Here is a 26,746-nt window from a genome sequence, read left to right as displayed (position 1 = left end):
AAAAAACCACGACTTAAAAGTAGTAAAAAAAACAATCTCTCTTCAGTACTGCACAACCATATAAGATAGTATATATAGCAACACGAGTATTAAATACCTTAAACAGATTTTGTGATAATTTTTTTTTCTTTTTCCTTTTATTTCTTTCACTTTTTCAAAATTAATAATTAATGGAGTAATCCTAATACTAATTATAATTGTACTCTAAGGTTATCTACTCATAGTCTAGAACCAATATTAACATTGTTTTATACTACAATTTAATATTAATTACTTAATTTATATGATTTATAATCCGAAGTGAGTTTTGTAAAAGATGGAAGAGATTAGGTGTCCACAAGGGTCTTTTGCCCATTTTGTGGCACCATCCCTTTTATATTAATCTTTTCAGTTAGAGTAAGGGGACAAAAAGTAAATAGTTTTATCTTATATAGGAAAATTTGTATTTTCAATAGAAAAGTGTTGTAGTAAAAGCAACACTTCATTAATATTTAGTCGTGACATTTCTAATACAGCTATTGATAATGTGTAAAACATTATCTGTTTGTAACAATTACTTTGTAAAACAAAAAAATAAACACGTTCAAATATATTACTCCAAAATTATAAAGCCGTTTCAGTTTTTATAGTTTCACGATTAATAAATAACTTTTAAAGTTATGACGGCTTTCTTATAAAAGGAGTTAGCGAAAAACAAATAAAAATTACAGTTTGGTCTAAAATTTAAAAAAATAAGAACGAATTTTTTATCGTACTGTTAATGAAAGACAAAATCAATTAATGAATTTCACACAAAAAAAATCTGCTTTGCTAAAGCAGATTACATTAGATACAGACAAACAAAAACAATGTGTATTACACTAGTCTTGCAAGGAAACTCATATATGTCGCTAAAACCACTACACATGGTTTGGCATTTATTATGACTGTAGCTTACAGTTTAACATCAAGTCACAAACTGAACTATTAACCGCAATAAAATTATACGATATAATTTTTTACCGCAAATTCAACAGTCACAATTTCAGACAAGACTTTATAATAAAATAAATATTATTAGAAAGTACAAAAACCAATTAAGTTTAACTTACGCTGTTTATAAGCATTATAAGATGGATCGGCAGCAGGTGCTGCATAAGATCTGCCATCAGCAGCTGATGAATAACCAGAACCAGAGTAATCTCCAGTTACTCCCGTATCATAAGCTGATTGGCCGTACCCGCCTCCATAACCTCCGCCTCCTTGTGAATATGATGCCGCAGCACTGTAACTACCGCTGTTGTAACCCTGATATGTTCCTGGTGTTTGTCTGAAAAGAAAAACAAAATTAAAATAATATGCAAATATAATTTATTAGTTTTTCAACATACAGTAAAAAAATCCATTAATAAAGTAAAAAATGATGCTCATCCTGTTTTTGGTTAAATCGCTTTTATACAAAAATCCCAATCCAATATGTTTTAAGTAAAAATAAATGATAAGAAAATTTATTTAAAAAAAAAATTAATTATGAAGTTACTAATAGTAATTAGCTTAGGTGAATTTTTAACGCATCACAATCAATCGCAAAATAAAAAATACACTTTCATTGTTTTACAGTTAATTACCTAATTACAGTTGTTACCTAGTATAATTACTACTGATTTTTACCTTAAAATTTACAATTCAGAATCTCTTTTCATAGAATAAACATAAAACACATCACTTGAAAAGCTACAAAATGCCATGTAACATTAATGAGTATTATATTATACAATATGCTGTCATTTAAAAATCAGTTCACATTAAGGACAATGATTTTATCTGCAACTGTCTGATTTTATTATTACAACTGCATTGTTTATTTGTGAACAGAAATCATTAATAAAATGTAGGGGGAGGGAACAGTCTATAGAGAAAATAATGTGGAAGTCTTGATTAAATCTTGATTAAAACATTTAGATTTACATCATGTGTAAAGAGAAAAAAATAAAACCTGTAATGAGTTAAAAATAGCTAACAAGATTTACAGAAGTTAAGACAATAGTAGACATTTTAAAACACAACAAAATAAATAAAAATGAAGAGCAAGGACTGCTTAAATAAAACTACATTCACTAACTTGATGAAAACCTACAAAACCAATATTTAGCAACATGTTTGTCATTTCTTGAATCCAAAAAAGGTTCTGCAACTAATTAACACAAATTAAAAAAAAAAGTAAAAAAAATTAAGTCAGTTGTCATGTTTCATTATTACTCAAGCGAATGAAGTTTCTAAAATAACTGAAATCTCAAATTTGTTGTTCTTACAAATGTAAAGTAGCATAAAATATAAAGATTTATAATGCCTTTCATCTGCAAGGTTCTGAGTCTGCCCAATCAATCTTGCTACATATTTTCATACAATTTCCATAAATAAGCTTCTCTCAAAAATTAATTCTTCCATAACTTGCTAACGTAAATGTAAATAACATATCTTTTTACTAATATCACCTGGCGCTTAATAAAAACATTAAAATAAAAACCTCTAATGAAAACAAATAAGCTCAATAAGTTTTAAGAAAAACTAAATTTAAAATAAAAGCTTAGGTTAAAAATAAATGTGTGGCTGGCCATTGTCATTAATTAGTTAAATTATAAATGGAGACTAATAACTGCAGTACAATAATACTAAAAATGTGAAATAAATATTAAAATAATATCTCTTAAAATACAAGGGCAAAACAAGCACATTTTTTTTGTTTAATTCACAAATAGCTTGTTATTTGAAACAAAATTACCATTAAAAATTATTAGAGATAATGCTTTTATTTAATATGATCATCAGCGTCTTTTATTTAACAATACAGCGTGTCTATTTTCAATTTCTTTATTAACTTAACGCAGTAGTCACTTTAATTAGCAACTAACCGGATCAATTCTATAAATTTACTAACCCGTAAGAGGCTGGCTGTTGGGCCGAGTAATCTGAGGCAGGTGTCTCATAGGAAGGATATTGTCTGTCAGAAAAACAAAAACAAAAAAGTGAAATAAAAATAAAATTCAATAATAAATAGATTAACTCTTAAATGTAATAAATTATCAATAATTTTTATTTTAATTATCACAACACACAAAAAATACATTTGAGATGCACGTTCACTAATAAACCCGTACTTTTAAAAAATCTAACAATACTAGGTAAAAACCGTATTTAAAAATACATCCAATTGACTTTTAAATTTAGTGCTGACATGATAAAATAATTCTATATCTACTCTCTAAATAAATCTACTTGCTTTGTTTAATACTGATGTTGAGAATTTACATATTATATTTCACCAAATTGACAACCTCAGTTTGTTTTGATTTGTTATAATTGGCCATTTGATTTCTAAATTTATCTGGTTTACAGTTTTAATTATTAAACAATCACAGTTGAATTGCACTGAAAAATTATTACATTCTGATTTTCAAAAGATAAAGTTAAAATTTATACTCTGCTCAACACCGAAACAACTAACATTACTTAATTTCTTAAGTGCTACACACATCAATTTCATCAACAAGTAATTTTTTAAAGCATTACACAATGATAAAAAGTTCCCTGGATTCCCACACACACACACACGCATGCGTGTGTGTGTTGTGTGTATAAAGTACAGACTGCTTTAAACTTTTTATTCATTTCATACTAACTAAAAATTTTGCTCGACTTACAATTTTCTTTATTCATGAAATTTCTTATGTTATTTGTTAAAATTTCATTCAACATAAAGCTTACTCAACATCAGTCATTATTTAAAGATATGCATTCTAACACTTCAAATACAGCTTACAAAATCAATTTAAAAAAAATTAACCTATAAATACTAGCGCCAATAAAATATAATATAAAAAAATTTATGTACAAAAATAACAGCATAACCCTAGCTTTTCTCATAGTAAAAATCATATTCTTTTAATATATTTGTTCTATTGCTTTTACATTTAATTTTTTGATTTTTGTTAAATACAATTATCAAATATAAACACTTCAAGTCTAAGAAAAAAAAACTATTACATCGGAAGGAAAACTTTGTAAAATGTTACAAAAACAGTAAGAGCAAAGGACAAAAATTTGTTAACAGATCTAAATGAGTCAACAATTTAACAACTACTTGTGATAATGCTGATTAAAACTGAGAATAATCAATGATTTTGCATAACTAAAAGCTTCTTGTACTCAATTTTTGATAACCCTTAATGAAGAAAATTCTAGTAAAATATTCCTAGATTAGAGTTAAAAATATATAAATAATTTCTAGACTTGACGCACTAAGGTAAGAGAAATTAAATTATCTTAAAGTAAGAAATTTAATACTAATACACAATTCAGTTCCTTAAGTTTGGTGAACATCGTTTTCAGTCTTTAAAAATAAGTTACGGTAGCAAAGAGTGAAGGTGTAAGTGTTTATTAAAAAATTGAATCATAATAAAAAATTATAATCTAAAGCAGGCAAAAAATATTCTATCGCAAAAATATGTTTATAAAATCAAAAACTTGCTACATTTAAAAATTACTAACATGTCCAAAATGATCATTACTCATATACAATGTTCCTACATAAATTTTAACAGAGACAATAATTATTTTACTATTGAACACTCTGAAACACCTCTGCATGGAAGCAGCCCTTTATTTCTTCCTCAACTCTTGCAAACCTTATATCAAACATGCATTTTGCTTGTAATTTTGTTCCTTCTTGTTACATTTTAAAGAATTTACATATATATTTTTTGTAGTTCAAAAAATAAGTTAAGATTTGATTTAAGAAATAGTGGAATTTTCCCCTTGCGCAATACTTTGTTAGTGTAACACATTTTGTATAAACCTAAGTATATCTTCAAGTACAAACATTATTTTATCATCATTAATTCATGTTAATACTGTTTTTGAAAAAAGTGAAATAATAAATACATATAGCCTTATTCTTCCTAACAAAATACAATAAAAAATTAAAATGCTTGCTTTTATACACAATTTAAATTACAATAACAAAGTATAAAATTAGTTAGCACTTCTATAGATCCATTTTTGTTTTATTATTCAAAAAGTATCAAATTATCTAAAAACTAATTCTAATAAAAAATCAACCTTTTTATCAAATTGTATAACTCAATTCTACCACTACTATATCACAATTTTATTTTAATCGGATAAAATTATTTACTGAAAATTCTAAGTTAATTAATATCTTGTAAAATTAAATACAGTAAAACATTTACATAAAATAAATTTGCCACAATTTGCATTTGCCAAATTTTTACATTTGCTACTCTGACAATCAAACTTGTCTTAATTTTAATTAAATTGTTTCCAAAAATATTTTATTTATATTGGCAATTTTACACACTAGCCTATAAATGGAAGATATTCATAAAACGTACATAGATAAATTGTCCAACAGTAACCTTTTCCAGGGGTACTGCAGAAAGTTTGCCTTGACACTTGTAACAAACTATCTTAAGTATATAAAGCTACTTAAGCGGTAGATCTTAAGTAGGTAAAAGCTGTTAAAACAACTTTCTTAATGTATGAAGAAAATTATACATTTTCCTGATGAAATCAATTATTTCATATTTGATAAAAAGACCACACTGCAGAAAGCTACCCTATAAAATTGCCAATAGAATCGCAATTTCTTCCAAAATCAACTTTCTCTAATACAGAAAAATAAAAAAAAATACAGAAATACTAAACGCTATTTCATACTAATATATACTTGAATAAGTTTCAGCCATTACATCTTCCTATAAAAATCATAACGCTTATAACAAAAAACAAATAATGATCGTAGTTCTTTTTCCAACTCTTTACCTAAGAATCATAAGAAATAGTCAACAATGTAAAAACACCAGTATATCAAAAAATACATCAATGTTCCAGAGTACTAATATTATCAAATGTAACTCTAATTTCGTACATGCAATCAATCAATAGAAAATAGCATACATAGCATTAGAATAGTTAATTTACCACATTATTGTAAAGAAACCACATCCATTTAAAATAAATGACACGGTTCAGGGATGTGGCATTGAAAACTAAAGGAAATCAAACTAACATAATTTAAAAAACAAATCAATTTGAGAGAAATAAGGCAAAACCCTTACTAAAAACAACATCAACATTCATGCAGTATCATATTACTTATCATATTATAAGAACCAGCTTGGATGAGACTTTATCAATTGACTCCTATTTTCAAGTTAGGTTTTTTTTGTTAGGATTTTGAATTTATGAGTTAAAAAATTATAACTCATAAATTCAAAATCCTAACAAAAAAACCAAAATAGGAATCGATTTTTATAAAGTCTCATCCAAACTGGAATTTTCCCAATGCGAGAGTAATTTACTAAGGTATCAGTATAAACATTTGTGTATTTATAAGAAAGTATACATCATTTTAAAAGTATTTTAACACAATTAAATCTATTAACTGCAGATTTTCAAATTAGTAAACAGAGAAAGTGAGAACATTAATGAATTCAAAAAAGAAAAATATTTTCTCTTCTGTAATCAGTGCAATAAATAAAATTAAACTGCAACATTAGGAACATTTATCAGTGTTGAGAGAATGTCATATCACTCTTAATACCGATATAGACAAAACGTTTTTTAAGAATTATAAACAATTTTTAGTTGTAAAATAAATAAGGTGTGTATTAAGAGTAACACTTTCACTTATCAAAGGAAATGTCTAAATATATTTATAAATAACTAGCATAAAGCAAATAACTAGTAAAACTGGTTTAATGGTACAGTACAACTAAACAAGTTTTTTTAAATTAATCAAACTGCAATAAAAGATGAAAAAGTATGCTTTCTTCATTACTACCAACATATAAATTAACAAATCATCATCATGAACAAATTATAGTAAAATTTTAGAATGTATTAAGAAATAAATTTAGTTTTTAAATCAGCATGAAGGAAAAAGCTCCTTTTCATCTGTCTGCAATGGATACATCATCAGCATACTCCAGTAAATTAAAACTCAGAAATAGCTTGCATTAATAATCTAGACTTCACTCTGTAGCAGAATTAAGAAATAACTCTTTAAATAAAAGGGGCTACCCTAAATATTTAAAACATTAGATGTCAAATCCTTGACATATTAGCTGTTAAATAAATAAATTCACTTTATTTGATATGTTATTAGAATCTCAATGCCACTGAAATAAAACTTACGCAAAGAGAAACATTTTTTAAAAACAAATTTCTGAGTACCTTTCTGTTCTGACCTTTTACTGATGCATTCTCTTCCGACTGTTATACTTAACATAATTAACAATGTGTTAAATGTACTTCTCCAAAAATTTTAGTGACATCAAAATTAAAACATTATATAATTTGTACAAATCACATGTATACAAGTATACACGTGCACACGCACAGATACACACAAAGCCGAGACGACTAACATAAATAAAATTAAAAAAAAATTACAACAGTAACTTACGTCTGAGAGGCATGGGAGTATCCATTTGCTCCTGGAGGTCCCCCCTCATAACGACCTCGTTTAGCTGCCATATTACCGCCTGGAGGGCCACCGGCCGGTGCTCCTCTTTTAACCGGGCCACCGACAGGTGGGGGCACTCCGCCTGGTGGAGGTGGTCCTCCTGGAGGTGCACCAAAATGATTTGGTGCACCGCCACCACGTGCACCAAAACTTCCACCTCGTCCACCACGCATCATTCCACCACCCCCACCGCCACCGGCTCCCCCTCTATCCATACCACGTCCTCCTCTACCTGTCACCACAAGTAATTCTGTAATACGGTAATATCAGTCAATCAAACACAGATTTATAAAATAATGATAAGAACAGAAGAGCGATATATAATTAGAAAGACAAATACATTAAAACAAATTTTAATCAAGTGAAAAAGGAAAATGCTTAGCTAATTCTTAACACAACACGTAAAAACCAGATACATTAAATGAAATTATAAATTCCAGGCAAAAAATAGTAAACATAAGGTCTTGTTATACACTATAGAAGTGAAAATGGCTAACACTATTAATTTAGCAAAATAATAGTTCGCTAAAATAATGCAATAACTAATAGAATCAGTACTATTACTTTAATATGATATAATTGACGATAGTATTGAACTCTACACGAAAATGTATTGCAAAATGTAGTTAGTTTTCTAACTACACTTTGTTGTAGTTTAGCTGCAAGCTTTCAATTAAGTAGCAGTGCATTTATTAGAAAACCAAGAAGAATTTATTTTTTTTCATACAAGGGTAAATCAAATATAAACAGGATTTTATTTTTTTAAATATTTATTTATCGAAAAATAAAAGGCAAATATAATTTATTTTTCTACATAGTTTCCTGCTTTAGAGAAATACATTTTTCCCAACGAAAAGAAGAGTTTTTACCAAAAGAAGAGTATCGCAGCATTATAGAATGAAGCTAGTTACATCAGGATCTAATTGCAAATGAATCCCTCCACGCCTTCGTCATCTTCAAATCATTGCCCTCCTAGAGCTTCTTTAAGCGGCCCAAACAAATGAAAAATCGTAGGGTGATAGGTCAGGGCTGTAGGAAGAATGATCAAGTTGAGTCCAGTGCATTTCTTCTAGTTTTGAGACTGTTAGAGCTGTGTTATGGGGCCTGGCATTGTCGTGGAGGAAGATGAATCGGTTGGTATATCATCTTTTGTGACGATATGCAGCCCTTGGCTTGTTCAACAGCTCGCAGTAGTAAGCAGAACTGATTGTGTGTTGCTCATACAAAAAAATCATGAGCAAAATGCTTCGCCAGTTGAAAACCTTGCCAGCTGATGGTCAAGTCATTGCTTTCACTGGGGCTGCCTCCCCTTTCTCCGCCACCATACTGGCTTGTTTTGGCTGGGGAGATCAGTGGTGGACCCACATTTCGTCGCGGGTGAAGATCGGATTCAAAAATGCATCACTTTCTTTCACAAACTTTGCTGCAAGCCTCTGACAAACCTCCAAACATCTCAACTTCTGAACTGCAATCAAAGACAAGGGACCCATCTGGTACACACTTTATGGAACTGTAGGTCATTTATGATGATCGTTTGACAGTCCCTATAACTTATTCGGACCTGTTCTGCAATTTCAGATACTCTCACCCGTCGAACGTCAAACACACAAGTCCATGACAATGTTTGGTCCCCAAACTGTGCAGTCAATCTCCAGAAAATATCCATCATTTAACTCCTTGACAAACAAGAAATTTTATAATTACGCGTTGCGCAGTGGAGGGGTGCGCACCTGTTGCTCCAACTTCATGAGTATTACTGATGAACTGACTGGGAACATGGAATGACCCTACCCAAGCATACTAGAAGCATGGGCCCAGTCATACCAACTGTAGACACTCAGGAACAAAAATCCGGTTTATATTTGATTTACCCTCATACAACAGTAAAACATAACATTCAAACACCCTCTAATGTATAACTTCATCTTTAGTAAATGGTAATTATGAATGTAAAAAAATTATTATATTACATAATGGCTTTTTTTACAGACAATACTCAGTATGTGGCTGTATCTTGTTCTTGCATAGAATAAGTTCCTTTTTGGTCCAAACATAAGGGTTTTATCAATTTATAATTAAGTTAGAATAAAAACGGTGTAATTAATTTTTAAACCCCTTACTTCTTTTTATTCTAAAGTTACTTTCCCTAATTTAGAATTTTACTAATTCAAATAGTGAAGTTTTACTGGATTTAATCTGTTATCTGCAATTTATTATTATGAAATTTAAAATATAATAAGTAATTTCCAGTGGCCCCTTTAGTAACTGTCATCATACTTCACTTTTTTAAGGTAATATTTTTCAAATATACCAAAATACTTGAACAGATGGGGTGTAAGCCAACCCACTAATCACAAGCCTGAAAATTTAGTGTTAATAAACCTACACTCAACAAATACATAACATGAACAGAAATAATTTTCATTATAAAGTTACCACACAAAACTATTAAAATTCCTGTTTTTCAACAATTTATATTAATTTTACTTATATTTTAATTAATTTTTAAAAAATTGCACTAGAATGAGAATGTATACAAATAAGATCACATGTTTTTTTAAAGTAATTAGATTAGTAAGCAACTCTATTTTTCATAAAACTTCCCATTCTTCCTAATTTTTGAGTTAGTACAAATTTTACATAAAAAAACTACCTAGTATTAACAGATTCAGACACAATTTTTTCCAGAAAATTATATGGTCAGCCTTTTTTTTTCTCACAAATTCACATGCCTATAAATTAATAAATACTTTTCTGGTTAAAATATTTTCAAGCAGTGAACTTGATATTGAAGGTACTTTCTTATTAATAATATTCTTAAACAGCTTTGGGCAACTCTGTTGGAAGGTAATATACAAATACACTATTAAGAAATTTAAAAAACTTATTTAATTTCACAAAATTTCATTTGTTTTATAAAATCACCTATCCACAATATCCACTTATAAGACGCTGTAAAATAATGAAGAAATAAATAGCTGTGTAAAAGAGAATAAGACATTTATAAAGATACAGTTGGAGTTGACATTTATAGAGGGTAAGATAACAATATTTCTATTTCTATTTCTTGACAGCATTTAGCATGCAGTCAACAAAATATGCTTTCATTCAAGCTTAATTCAGATGGATTTACCCATCTGCATCCTAAATTAAATTTACAGGGTTGGACATAGATACCTTTTAAATTACAAAATGGATTAAGTTTTAAAGGGTTCAAATTCTGTTAAATCATTAAAGGATATTTATTTTTGTTTATATTGTCTGGATTCATAGTGACAAATCCGTATGTCTCATCTGTAAAAGTAGAATTAATGTTCGATTTTATTACAATTATATTAATTACATCCGTTACAACATACAGCTAAATTAGTATTTTCAAGATTATGACATCTTGTGATAAACAGACTAATTTAATTTTCATCAAAGATTCACTAATATTTTTTGCTTAACATACTAATTATTTATATCTATTACATACTAATTGCATTTACATTAAAATGTAACTCCCCCCTCATTAAAACAGTTAACTGAATATTGAATAACTTTTTTGTTAATACTGTTTAAAAAAAAAAAAAGAAAGGAATTACCAAAGCTTTTCTTTCTTATCTTATTTAAAATTAAAAATACATTTTATCTTCATCTTTTTATTTACATATACACAATATGCCTTTACTAATACCATGAAATGGTGAATGAACATTTAACCAAACAGCAATGTGAAGAACATCTCTTTTGCAATTCCCCATCATCTTCAAACATCTGCGATGAAAGCCACTGTTTTAAATACAGAACAAGTAAATAATCACTCTGTGCATGATCTGAAGTATAATACAGATTGTTTGAAGATTTCCCAATGAAATTGTCACAATTGTTCACCAGTTTTGTTTGCTGTGCGTTATCGTGGACAAACAAAATCCTGTCGGTTAGCTTCCCACGCCTTTTTTTTTAATTGAACATTGTAACCGTTTCACAGTACGTATCGACATTAACAGTTTCTCCACATTCAATAAATTTAATCAGCAATATCCCTTTGGCGTCCCAAAAAACCATAACCATAAAAGCTTTTCCACTGAACTTTCTCGTTTAAACGTTTTGGGCTTCAGGGATGATAAATACCACCATTGAATTGACTGCTGCCTGTCTCAACATTTCAATAAGATATCCACATTTCATCACCAGTCAATGTTTCCTTAAATCAAAACCTTCATTTTTCTAGCGTCTCAAAAATGTTTGAGCTACAGAAAGATGTGTTTTCTCTCAATATTTTTGGTACTAATCTGAACACAACTTTCTGTAACCCCGTTTTTCAGTTAAAATGTCATAAATTACCGACCATAAAACAAAAGGAAATTCAATCTATAACTGAGAAAAGATAAGTCATCTGTTTTCACAGATTTTTGCATTCGCATTTTCAGTAAAATAATCTGTGATGATAGTCAGGCAACCGCTACATTCTTCGTCGTGAAAAGTCATTCCTCCTCCACAAAACAAACTACACCATCGGCCAACTTTAACTACACACAAAGCACCGGGTCCATAAACATTGACAATCTCAATGAATATCAGCAGCAGATTTGTTTTCACCAGCAGGTAACGAATTACTGATCACACATCTCTAAAATTATTTATTGTAACACTCATTTCACCCAGGTTACATACCGCTACTAACATGAATGTTAACCTATTGTTGCAAACAGATGATCGTTAATATAAATAAACATGCTACACTGGCACCATCAATTTCCACTGCAAATAATGGTGGCAAATTGAAAACCGTCCTTACTAAAAAAGCACGCCTTGAATAATTATTAATTAGAAATCTATTTAGAAAATAATGCTAAGTTTAGTAAATAGTAAAGTTTCTATTGCATTCATAATATTCCAAATCAAGAATATGTGATTAATTAATGATAAATATATGCTTGTAAAATAATTATCCTAAGAGCGCAAAGAAATTAACTAAGAATTTTTAGGTCAAAAGACAATAGATTTTTTAGATTAGCTAAATGCTGAATATTTGTGATTAAAAATGTAATAATAAGGATTAAAAAAGCTGCTATAATTAGAAGACACTATTTTAATAATGATAATAATGCAAATGAACAAGAAAATATTCTAATACTTCGGTTTTTATTGATGAATGTAATAATTTAGTTATAAATTTGAATAAAACCCATATAAGGTAAATAAATGAACATACAAAAAATGATTTTGGTAAAGGAAATAAGCGGCAAATAGTTTAATAAAATCTAATTACCTAAAAAAAATAAATACAAAAACTGTGTAGAAATGCTTTTACAATAAATTTATATTATAACAAAAAAGATCTGAATTTTACTTAGAATAACCTTTTAATTATAAAATATTGTTCCTGTATACAAAGGGAAATGATAAATTATCAGTTACAATGTTTAAAAAAAGCAATTAAAATTATTATTTTCTAGGAATTCAAGTTCCCATCTCTAGAGGTATTACCCTTGTTAATGATATAACTTTACTAAAATAAATTAATTCAACAAATTAAGTTTAATTTTTTAGTTCATACATTATATACTTGCAACTACATATAAATTATTTTAACAAATAACAATTTTTAATATGAACACATGCAAATACAAACAAAAGGTGTAAAGATATATTTTAATAGTATTTCAAGTACTGTATTCATTATGGGTATCAATATTACTTGTTACAAACAGACATGCAATGTAAGGCTTGTTTAACAAAACTTCTTAAGATTATATAGAATTTACAATTTAAATTTTCTATAGACAAAATCATTTACAAACTTGGAGCAAAATGAGAACTTTTGTTACAACAAATTTGTAATGATCAAATATTTTGTTGCAACTCTTTTCTAATCGCAGAACAGTATACAGCAAATTATAATTTTATACTACCGTACCAAACAATGATGTTAGGCTTAAAATATGGTAAATTGTTTTTTTTTCCTTAACCGAATACATTTGTACATTAAGAATAGTTTTAGAGCTAGGTCTGCTCACATTTTTTTAAACAATTCATACAGACTGCTAGCGATTCTTTAAATTTGCCAAAAATTAATAACTATTTTAAGAAATATAGAGAATACGCTATACATAAATGCATTGCATTTTACAATGCATACATCTTTCAAGTAGCTTTAATACTACTGTGAACTTTTTTTTAACAGTTCCTAGTTTTTTATTATACAATTATGCCAATTTCTTTCAGTTTGTAGCATAATTATAACTATCGGCACAAAAACTACTATCAATCGGCAAACATTTGGCACAATACTAGGCCGTCTGAAAACATTACCAGTTTAATATGACACTTATGACCAAAAATACATACAATGCTATTTAATTAAAACTAGTTTAGTATCCCGACAAATATAATTATTTTAACGTACTTTAAATAATTATTTTTTCTACTCACGTTATTGCTGAAGTTCAAAATATTCTGAAGTCGCTGTTGTTGGTAGATTCTAAAGAGCTCATGTCCAATTATGAACTCACATTTATCAAAAAATTGTCAAGTACAATGTATTGGTCTCATCTTCGATGTATTTTTTATTTTAACATTGACAACATGCTCGTAGACATCGCTCCACTCAGCTTCAGACAATTTATGGAATTCCTCTTTCCTCTTCAGCTAACTTAAGAACATCTGACATGTTAAAAGTTGTACTTCGTGTAGCTACTTGCCCTTTCATTTAACTCCAAATCATTTCAATGGCATTTAAGTCAATATTTAAGTGATAAGGTGGCAACCACAGAACTGTGTTACCATAATTTTTGATCAGAAACCACAATTGTCATCTACAGAAATTTCTTTTGATTTTCTTTGTGTAATTTTATATCATATAATAGTCTGTGTCATAGTAGAACAGTTAATTTGTCACTTTTTAAAGAGTTAGAATTTGGTAGCTTTTGTAGCAGAACATTGTGATATGATGTGTTCTGTTTTTTTCCATCAAAATCCCATCTTATGTAATAGTCTTCTTGAAGATCTTTCACTCCCTCTGAAATTATTTCACTTTCGCAGGTTTTTTTTTGCATAATTCTCTTCACAGTAGGTACGTATTTTTTGGTTACATAAAATTTATTTATTAAATCCCTCAAAGCACCCATGTCAAATGAATCTAAATTGCACACAGCACTATTACTAGTACGGATGTGGCTTCTCAGTTTCATTTGATTTCCTTCTGCTATAATTATTTAGATCGTTCGTTTTGATACTTTTGTCGCTTGAACAACCTAATCAGCGCTTCAGTTTTCCACACTATTCCATTGCCAGCAGTGTTTTGTAAAAAGAAATTGTATACAACAAATACAATTTCCCTTTCCTTTCTTTCTTTTCCCTGTTTAGCCTCCGTTAATTACCATTCAGATAATACTTCAGAGGATAAGTATGAGTGTAAATGAAGTGTAGTCTTGTACAGTCTCAGTGCAGCCATTCCTGAGATATGTGGATAATTAAAACCCAACCATCAAAGAACACCGGTTATCCACAATCTAGTATTCAAATCCATGTAAAAATAAAATTTCCCTCGCCTGACTATGAACTACTGTACCATTTCCTCATAACTTGGACATTTTAAAAGAAAACTATTGAAATATTTAAAATTTACACGACTGAATTTATGACAAGGCCTTAGAAGAAAACACAACAAATAGTAAAACTAAATCACTAACAGCTATTCACTTCATTAGGTAAATTGCAGCGACCCTGCAATAATTGTTTCTATAATATAATAACCACTTCAAAAACATAATTACAAGCGATATGTGACATGATTAGAGTGGATCAAAAATAAGTAAATGAAATTCTTGTAATTGTGTGTTATGTTTACAATGAGTTTACTATTAACTGCTACACAACAGAAAATACACCTGGATCACATAAATATAAAATTTAGAATAAAACTTTAACAATTTCATACACTACAGTAAGTTTATGAAACCTGATTTTTATATATTACCATACCACAAAAGACATATAGAAAATGACAATGTTTTTACTTTGCTTGTAAAAGAGATCAATGCATGCAAAATGCTAGTACACAGGCTTTCAGTCCCTGTGCCAACCTATGTGACAGCAAATCTAACCATTTAGAAATGACTTACTAAGAAACAAGGTGGATGCAATTTTTCTAATATTCTTTGAAATGTGAAATCGATTGATTTACTTTTGGATTATTTTTGTTACATTCTCAAACTTTCTGCTAATAAATCAGTATATTTCTTTTCTGCTCAAAACTTGCTTCAAGATATCTTTTTGCAATTATTACCCAATTTTTCCCAAATTGTAACAATAATCTACCTACTTTATTTTCATTTCTACAGAGACTTTTGTTTTTACTACCGTCAAACCACAAAATATTCATCTACCCGTAGATAATTTGTGCTATTTTGCTAATTTTACAGAGAATAAAAAACTGCCAAATTAATAACTAAAAAGATAAAACTGTTTTCCAAACGGGAAATAACTTCTCCAAATGCATAATTAAACAAACCAAATTCTAATTTATAAAAACAGAAAGATAAAAAACCCATTAACAAAATCACTTTAGTGACAAAATCAACAGACTTCATAAAGCACTGTTTTCTATAAAAAGATGACAAAATGTATATTACATTCTGAACTATTACTCCAAAAAGGTTTTTTAGGTAATTTCATAAGAAAACTACCTACTATAATGGGTATTATGATTCAACTTCCACAAAATTTCTGCATATCTTCGCGTTTCACATCCCCCCAACACCAAAACCACTGTTAGCTCAAAAGTTTACATACACATATATATTTCACTTTCTTCTGGACACAACTGCTGTAATTTTGTGCCAATTGCTTTCAAATTGGTTCTTAAAAACAACTCATCCCAAAATCTGGGTAAAGTTTGTTAATGGCCAAAATCGAACCGTGGGAGTGGAAATGGGGGATTTAAAAAAAAACAGAATATCGCTATAACTTTCTTATTAAGTTTAATATCGAATTCATTTACACGTTCCTACTATTTTTTTTGGACAAGTGTCTAAAACTTATTTAAGTAGAATTTTTTGTTATCACCAACCACTGGCCCAGGGGGTTGAAAAATGGGGTTTGAAAGACAAAAAAGAATCATACCTTCCTTAATAGGCACAGTATTGAATCTGTTTAAAATGGTGTTAGTCCCCTAAATATTACCTAAAACATTTGTCTAAAACAATTCTTGATATGACCAACCCTTATGGCAAGGAATGACCAAAATGTTGCTGGAATTGTAAGATGGGGCTTGTGATTTGCTAAACATGTGAAACTTTTTTCACATGCAACCAATGTCATGGTGAAATCTACCTCCGCATTCCGGCATGCCGAAAGGTTTTCCAAGTTTATAATTGATATTTTTCTATAATGGAATTTAGTGTAAATTATTAAGGATATGATAGCAAAAAATATTTTGTATTCAGAATGACAAATACATGATCACATGGAAACAAATTTAAGCTTCTAAAAACTGCACAAGTGTTTTAAAAAAAAATATATACAACACTTATAAATGGTAAAAGCAAGACAACTAAACTTTAATGTTACTCTAATTTCGTATATGCAACCCATTTATCAGACAGCATACATAGCATCAGAGTTATTATTTTACCACTGTTTTGTAAGAAAAAAACCACAATCGTTTATAATAAATTCGACATGGTTCAGGGTTGTGGCAACAAAAATCACTTTCACACCATCACTTAAAGAATTACAAACAGAATTCTAACATAAAATTATCATTTTGAAGTAACATGACAGAGGATTTCATACTCCTCTACTTTGCCTACTTAACAAAAATAATAAACATTCAATTAATTTTTATTTAAAATGCAGGACTGTTAGATATTAAAAAAAAAAACAATAAAAAATCTTATCCTACAGAATCACCATCTGTCTGACCTTACCGCAATTTCTTTTCAGTGCTTATCTTTTAACTGTAACATAATTCCCAAATGCCATTTCCTGATTTGTTTTATACATACATTATTTTACTGAAATTAATCTTTTGGAAGATTCATATTATTCCTGTTATAAATAATACTGTTAAATCATATTTAAATAAACAACCTAGTACAGAATACAACATATCATGCCTTAATTTTTCAAGTGCTTTTGCGGGATTCCACATCCTTATTTCCATCAGAATGCCAGATCCCACGAAAGTACTTTCTTGAAAAATAACGGCAAGATATGTCTTAATTCAATATTTTGTACTATGTGGTTTTGTTTAATAGAATTTAAGTAAATATACATTTAAACTTTTGTCTTTTTTTACAATTTTCTTTTCACACATACCTCTTAAATCCATGCTAACTAAACCTGGATATTTTATTACACAGCCTTATCAGCACAAATCTAATTTCCTACTTGTTTTAAAATACAAATTACTAAGTATTGGAGTTGAATTGAGAGTTCTTTATTTACTGACCTAATTTTTAAAACCCTTTTTATTTATACAATATTTCTCATCTTTTCCTTTCTATTTTTTCCATGTTATGCTACCATGGACTGTATGAGGCACTGTACTCTAAATAGGTGTTTTCATGAATTTTCTGCTAAATCTTGAATCTGTATTTGATACCAGGAGACTTTTTTTATACAAACTCTCAACTACCTCGTGCCAATCTGCTTTTGATCACAACTTTACCTTTGTAATTTTACTACCTAAAACAAATTCCCTACTGTTGAGATAATATACTTTTTTTTAAATTTAATTCCTCATTTTTCTTCTCCTGTCATTTGTTTTAATCTTACCTAGTGAAAAATTTTAGGTTCTAATTTTCCAACAAATATATGTAATCACCCCACAATAAATCTAGGCCATTAAGAATTTATACTTATTTTATGGTTTCTACTCAAATAAAAATATCACTCGTGCAGGATATTCTTCTCCATTCAATCAGCTTTGGAGACTTACGAACCGTTAAAAACAGCTTATGTGGATAATGTCCCAGCCGGTCAAATGTTTTTATCTATTTCAAACAGATTCAAAAATGGTTACTAATCAATCAAAGTTAACACCCCAGTTTGACCACCCTTTCACTTCAAAAACAAACTTTTTTCAATTCAACTAACGATTACCATAACCTCAAACCTTCCAACACATTATATATTTGATAAAATTTGGGAAGACTATTTCACATAAATAAATGTTATGTTACATACCTCTAAAATTTCCACGTGAACCGTCACCGCGTAGTCCACCAAAGTCTCCACGACCACGCATAGCACCAGGACCACCACGACCTCTGTAAAAGTAAATTCATAAAAAAAGTTAATTTCATTCAGAATATTTAATTTTTAGTACATTCGAACATTACACTCGCTTTGCTGTAAAGTTGTTACCTAAATACCTTTTTGAAATTGTTACCTTTTTATTACTGCAACAAAAAACCTACAAATTAAACAAACAATCTGATAACAATTATAATTTCCCTAATTTTAAATAAAATATTTGTTCTGTTAATTTTTAACTAGACTGCTACAGAAAGTTGTGCGTTAAAATTTGTTATCTGTATCCCTTAACAACAGAAATACTAGCTTCTAAATTCATTTTTTTAATTTATGAATTCACAGACTACTATTGCCGTAATTACTTTACTTCAATTCCCTTAAGTTTCAAATTCTTAAAAATGAATTATTAAGATCTTAGAACCTAAATAAAATGAATCTTCCCACAATACTTCACGTTTCTGGAGCCACATTCACAGATGAGTGAGTATTGTGTCAAACGTAAAATACATATGAGTACATGTTAAAATGCACAATACATAATAAATTATCAATTATTACACCGCAGATGATTTTACCAGTGCAGTTCAATGATTAGGATTACAAGTTCATAGTTCAAATTCTACAGCAACATCCAACTTTTGTAGATTATATATATTCCAGTCTTACAACAATTTATATTCATAATTAAGTTAATCATAAAAAAATATGTTTTATTCGATTTAAACAACCATTAGCCATATGGCTTTCTCATATTTAAAATCCTAAAAAAGCTTTCATATAAATCCTTTATTACACATTTGTAAAACTTCAAAACTACTTGTAAAATTGAATTATGCACAGGAATAGATAGAATATAATGAATTCAAAATACAGATAAAAAAAGCACATGAATGATATAATAATACTTATCAATAAATTATTTACACAACCAAAATGTTTTAAAAATTGATATTTTGATAAAAATAATTTTTGAAGTACTATTTACAAAATTATAATGATAAAACTACTTGTCATATAGGACAATGCATACGTGAACAAACATTTTTTGTGCACATTTTTTGTGAAACTAGTTAAAAATCGCCTCTAGCCTAGTTTCAAAAATAATCGAAAATGGAGGGATGATAATTGGAATGATACATTTCAAAATCCTTCCTCCTACAAATAAAGAAGACTAAAGGTGAGTGGGTGTAAATAAAGATAAATTAGGCTATCACTCATAAAATCACGCTAAGAAAAGAAAAGATGTATTCAGCAAAAATATTTTGCTGAAAGTGGAGCTAAAGTATTTTATTTAAAATAAATTACCTACCTATGTCACAACAAAATTAAATTTTACAACAGATTTTATCTATGGCAAACAAATACGCTAACATGGGGCTACAATTTCCTAAAATACTCGGGGAATACACAAAACAGTTTCCTTAATTATCTATCTACAGTACTTTATTATTTTTTTAATCTTATTTAAAATGTCTAAACCTTTGCTTAATAGTAGAATTATTAAAATTTGCATTTAATATTTTCTTGAAAAGTAAAGTTATTTACTTTCAGATTTCAGCACGTTTCAGAATATTTTTGCTAAACTGTTCTCGAATGTAGAGTGTGAAAGTAAGTAAAAAATAACTGTTTTTGATAATCATAAAAATTAGGTTAAAGTGCGTCCCCAACCTAACAATCTATCTTTAGTGAAAAATTGAATAAATGTAAAAGAATTTGTACGTAATGTAATATGCGTTTGATATTATATAATTTTGTAATTAGGCATGAACTAAATCAATTGTTTTGTTTTCCAAATATACTGAAGAAAAAGCAAAAAAATTTGGGAATTTTATTAAAATTCATGATTTTTTCAAGACAAATTTCTTCTTACTGTAGACCATATTGTATCTTTAACCGGTTAAGATAAATGTTTAAAAAAATGAAAATTTTCTGTAATTTTTTAAAACCAACCCTTCATAGACCTAAAAAAAAATTCCTTCCAGATTATAGTTTATAACACCAGAACATCAGATGCCACACAGTTGACACCACTAATAAAATTATTCAGTAAAGCGAAATGACCAGCAAATATGCCACTAAAGAAAGATCCAAAACAGCAAGATTTTACTCATGGGAGAATAACAAAATTTCATCTAATACAATTTCACACATATAGTAAGTAGATAAACCAATGGCAATACAGGAGTAATTTTTCTTTGTCTACTTCATGTAATTCAAGCATCATAGCTTGAGTTACAGCTTTAAGTTTTATTTTCTTCCCTTCTGTAAAAGTCTATAAAGAATCAATACACTACCAATGAATCCTAGACATCAAATTTTCATGTCACAAGCTGTTGTTGAAATCGTCAGCAACACTTCTGGAAACAAGACATTCAACAGCAGATAGCGCCTTTATGTGGCACAAAACATTTGATTTAATTAGTTTTCTTAACGTGAATTTATCGTACAATTAAAATTTTGAATAGTAGCCCTAAACAATAAAGACAAGCTGGGATACTAAGACAAATTTGCTGGCTAAAATCTTACTAACTTAATGGAACACATTTATGAGGATCACATTTTCTAAATTTCCCCATCTAGAAAAATAGAATTTAGGCATTAATCAACAATTTTTTTTTTAAGTGTGGAAAAAATGGTGCTGTGAACATAACTTTTTTTTATATCAGGAGTTGTGAAATTTTCATTGCATAGGTCATATTAAGATCTATAACAAAACCTAATTTTAACAACTGAACTTTATTTAAGCTGCAAACAATATAGTTATTACAGACTTACATCACACAACTTGAAAAGTAATGTACAAGTTTACATGATGTTGCTCTAAACAGATATCCCAAGTTTCAATCCTACAGAAAAACTTTTTCTTATTTATTTATCTACAATTGTATTAATAATTACTAATCATTTTTAATTAAAACTGTTAGTTTAATGTTTATTAAATTTTATTCAAGATATTTTTGGATTGTATATTTCCAAGAAAAAAAAATATAACAAGAAAAACTAATTAAAAAAGATAATACTTTAAAAAGAAACAAAAGATTTGCCAACAGTAACAGAAGAGTAATTAAGATGAAAAATGGATAGAACTTGTTCTACAAACTTATTTAGGACTGAATATCCTAACAGTAATCATCATTGGAGGGTGCTTCTGAGGTCACTCAAGAGTGGCCATTTGATGCAAAGGGCCAACAGTGAAATACAGCATTACCTACTTACTATTTCTAAGTTTGGTACAAATCATAGCTGGTTTTGGTGTTTCTTTTTATTTAACAAATTATATCTATTTTTTTTTTTTACATACAATTATCACAAAACCTTATTATCTAGAAATCTGGTTATCTAAAATAATTTAAAGAAAATAAAACAAATATTAAATCTTTTTTTTGTAGTTTGGGTAAATATCTGATAAGAGTAAAAATATAATGTGCAATAACAATCTAAATGTAATACTTCACTATACATTATTATATTACAATCAAAAACTTAAAAAATTATATTACAATTAAAAAAATAGTCAAGGACTTAAAAATACATAAAGGACAATATCTCAGTTATAATTTACCCTGATGCATGAACCACACTAATCAGGGAAGCATACAGTCATTATCAGCCTACTATCCAGTAAGGTCCATTAGTTGATCAAGTCCACCTCTTTTAACACAACTAAGTGGAACCGCTTCACAATTAAACTTTAAAACATTTAGAAACATTCCCATAAATGGCCATGCAGAAAAGACTCAAAAACTACCTTTCAGACTGATTAAGCCAGGAGAGTTTGTGATTTGAAGAAATATATAAAAAATTCAATGAATCACAAGCTAATCTGTTTTCACAGATAATACAATATCACTAAGTTTGTATAAAATTTTCCTCAATATTTGCATTTACCGTTGTACGTAATTCTTGCCATTAGTAAACCTGATAGAACATACTATATAATTAGTTGCACGGAATGCATACAGCAGGTATGCATTATATCTTATATAGTTCACAACATAAAAAAAAAATTGCATATTACTTAACTTCTCAATTATCTAAAACAGACTTGATCTCATCAAATTCAGATTAGTTTCTAGTAATGTCTTACCTACTGTTAATTAAACTGTTTATGTATTGCAAACAAAAAGAGCATGTAATTTACAAGCATACATCACGAGTGCAATCTAATTTCGTTATCTTGTTTTATCACAACGAAAACTGAATGATCAGATCTACAAATTTTTATCGTAACTAAACCTACTGGCAGTTTTAACAACATAACATGCTAATCATAGATAAAGTTCTGGAAATTAAATTGTCTGTTTTTTAATTGTTCCTTTCTCTCTCCTCTCACTCTGTTTATAACATCACAGACCAGAAATTTCAAAACTATCAGATAATCACTGAAAAGTAAACTCACAAATTCAAACAGGAATCAAAGTATAGCTTTTATTCTAGATGTAAAGTAAACTCACAAATTCAAACAGGAATCAAAGTATAGCTTTTATTCTAGATGTAAACTTTTGGAACCATTAAAAAGGAAAACAAATACGTGTACTAATATTGGCACAATCTTTTCTCGAGCAACTTCCTTGAAAGGATGTAAATAACTGCAAAAACCTTAAAAATACCAAAGGTACTAAGCATGCAGGCTCATAATGAGAAATAGCATATAAAAGAACACAACACTCTTTCAACCTACAGGTAACATAAGAAAATAGGCAATAGCACACTATGGTCTACACAGCAATAAGTTTACTTATGAGTGTTCATGAAATACTTGTCAACGTTACAAAGGTTATCCTGTCATGAAATTTACAGATATAAATTGATTATAGATGTTTATTATTTAAAGGTGTAAATGGCCAGAAGTGTATTAATATTCTATTAGGTCTGCCGATCATCTGTTCAAAGTAGAAAATGTTAAAGAGTAAGAAAGGTTTACTACAGGACCTAGACAATCAGATAAAATTCACAATTATTGAAGATATTAAATAAAACAGTAACGCATTAATTCATCATAATCTTTCATTTGTTTAGAAAATCCTATCAATTGATCTTCCAAACTATCTTCACTTTTACAGAAAATTTAATCGACTTATGTGAAAACACTCAAACATTACAAATTAATTACCCACGTAATTAATTTGTAGCCACATGATACCACAAAAAGTGGTATCATGTGGCGTTTTTGTGGAGTTTTTGTTTTTACAATCAATTGAAAGAGCAGTTTTCTGGAGAGATTGGTATATTATATTTGATAGTCTGTTTGCTAAATTTCATTCTATCTAAATTTTAAAAAAAGCCTGCACATGTTTTCTTTCCTAAGCAACATCCCATTCCTCAAGAAAACTGGCATAACTTTGAAATTTCTGCATAGATTTTCACGGTTTTTTTTAACTGTATGGTATCTTTTGTCGTATGAGTAGACAGCCTTGTCAAGCCAGCTTTTCAAGTATTATTCATGTAGATCAGCAGCCAAGTTCTGTTGTTTTTGTATTAATTTTTTCACTTCAGTTAGTGCATGTCTGTGATTTTGCAACAATAATTATTCTTTTATTTACTTTGACTGACAGCATTTTTTTTACCATGCCCAGGACAGCGCGAATTTTTGTAAAAAGAAAGTGTAAAAAAGAAGGAGCCATGTAAATATGTTTCATGATGAACTAGGACCTACTGTTTTGTTAAGTGTAATCTGATGCTGGATCTGAAAATGAAACTTTAGATTCTTGTTTTATTTACCACTTCTGAAAAAAAACCATACGCAAGCAGTAGCATTTATTCAAATACTGAAATAAACAATAATAAATTTCATGAAGGTAATATAATTATAAACATAAGTCGGCTGACTTCATTGATTAATTTAGGTGCCAAGTATAGATACTGTCTGTGTTTATTGTTTTACTGCATATGAAAGTACCAAAGTAAGATTAGGCTTAGCTTCAAAAATTCTTCTTCAATGTACTGTCTGTAAACACAATAATTCTGTAAGGACAAGCAAAAAAATTAATGGCTCTTATGAGAATAACATTCGGTTTGTTTATGACCTACATGCCACTGGTAAAGAGCCAACATTGGAACAGATATTGTGCAGTTATGAACTTACCTCCCCCTCCAGCTAAGTTTCTAAAATATTATCACTTGCTAAAGTCTGTTACTGAACAAGTGGCAAATGAATCAATAAAATTAGTTGTGACAGAGGCTGTGGAAATCAATCAAGGTTCCAGTGATTTGGCTGTAGCACTAGATGACACATAGCTAGCTAAAGGAAAGGGTTCAAGAGCCCGAATGGTATTGTTATTAACACCAGCCTTGACATTGAGAAGGTGAAACATTTAGAAATACTTAGAAAACAATGAAAAGGTTGCACTGTTAGGATACAGAAATTAGAATGCATTGGACATATCCAGCAAATGATAGGCTCCCGGTTTAAAGAAATTATGCACAGATAATATTTTACTGTCTGATGGAAAAAATATGTCTGGCAAAGGTACTGACAAGCAAGGAAATAAATAAGTTAGTCTTACTATGGTGATGCAATAAGACAAAATTGTTCCGGTGCAGAAGAAATGAAGCGAATTGTTTGGGCCATTTATTTTCACAGGACTTCAACATAACCTCTGTCCCGCTGGAGATACAACTTGATGCAAGTATAATAAATGTAAAATTTATAAAGAAAACTATGTTCACAAAAAACCCTTTAGCAAAGGCAATAAGTTGAAGTAATTAAGCCAACATTCACGTTTAGCTGATGCAGATTTATTACTGAAATGTTTGCGTTGACTTAAACAAAATCCAAACAAGGCCTTCAATCATATTCTGTGGTCATGCATACCCAAGAGAAAATGTGGCTTGACAGCATTGTCAAAGTTTTAATGATGGGAATACTGAGCGTATTAAAATTATAGAAGCATTTGGATTAAATCCGGGAGTAAACATGGTAAGGGCCTGTAAGGGATTTGATGATCAACATCTGAATGGCTCTCAAAAAGATGCTAAAGATTTCTATAAGAAAAGGGTGAAAAGAAAAGCTGCTGATGAAGAACATCCTGATGTCCCTTTCTACGGTGCAGGTACGGTAAATGAAAAATTATCATGTTATAATATTTATATGCATTTTTCCAAAAATTTATCAATTTTCTACTTGTTCTTTTCTAAAAAAAAAACCAGTTGAAGATAGGTGAATGAAATTTTTAGAGTAGTTTTATAGCGTGTACATGTAACTACTGACTTTTTTATAGCAAGAAATTCCACTTAGAAAATAAATTAAAAATATATTTCAGTAAAATATGGAAATTGAAAACAGATGTTAGGGAAAACACATTTTTTGAAAATAAATTTCCAAGAAATTTGTTTAGAAAAAAAATCAGCTTTATAAAGGTCCCAGAAAGGTCTGAGCAAAAGCTCATTTTTGTATGCCTTCTGAGAGCTGAAAAGGGAACATTAAATTTGAGAAATTAACATTGTCAAGTAACATGGTACCATGTAACCTTAACAGACTAAACTCTAAATACTGGCCTTTTCAAATAACTTAACTTGTGCACAAACCCCCACACTAGATTAAGAAAAGTTAGCATTGCTACTGAAAGTTTCACGCGGAACAAATATGAACGTAGCTACTTTTTCTTTTTCCTTACAAATCAGCTGATTTGTGAAGACATGTTCACCACTAGACCAACCTGGTGGTTTGATCGTAGCTACTAGTCCATTCTTTCTTCACTAAATCACAAAATTAAGTAAATTAAATAAAAAGAATAAAGACAAAGTTAGTTCAGCAATGTGCCAATAATGAATTATTTAACAATAGCGAGCAGTTATGAGTTATTATTTTTAAAAGTAAAATAGATAAAATGAACTGTACTAACAGTTCCTTACAATTGAAATAATATTGAAATTAATCAAATATCCTGAAATATATAGTGCTTTGAAAATCATAGCAATTAATGCAATATATCATGTAAAACTTTTACTTCTATTCTGCATTATTTAACCCAG

The 26,746-nt window shown here is 29.1% G+C and overlaps 1 protein-coding gene across 4 annotated transcripts in view; it reads right to left on the bottom strand.

The window, feature by feature from the left end:
• LOC142333486 (uncharacterized) overlaps positions 1-26,746 on the bottom strand; it is a 55,087-nt gene that overhangs the window by 15,351 nt on the left and 12,990 nt on the right. For 3 of the 4 annotated variants that reach the window (XM_075380728.1, XM_075380726.1, XM_075380727.1), the window contains exons 4-7: positions 18,704-18,786; positions 7,466-7,775; positions 2,918-2,980; positions 1,092-1,309 (exon numbers count right to left, since the gene is read on the bottom strand). In XM_075380728.1, coding sequence (XP_075236843.1) covers positions 1,092-1,309; positions 2,918-2,980; positions 7,466-7,775; positions 18,704-18,786 — 674 coding nt within the window. The remainder of the gene's footprint in view (positions 1-1,091; positions 1,310-2,917; positions 2,981-7,465; positions 7,776-18,703; positions 18,787-26,746) is intronic. The other variant, XM_075380729.1, reaches the window with a different exon arrangement.

This window comes from Lycorma delicatula, chromosome 12 (assembly GCF_047948215.1).
Source record: "Lycorma delicatula isolate Av1 chromosome 12, ASM4794821v1, whole genome shotgun sequence".
Lineage (NCBI taxonomy): Eukaryota > Metazoa > Arthropoda > Insecta > Hemiptera > Fulgoridae > Lycorma > Lycorma delicatula.
This window is presented reverse-complemented; position numbering and strand designations above follow the sequence as displayed.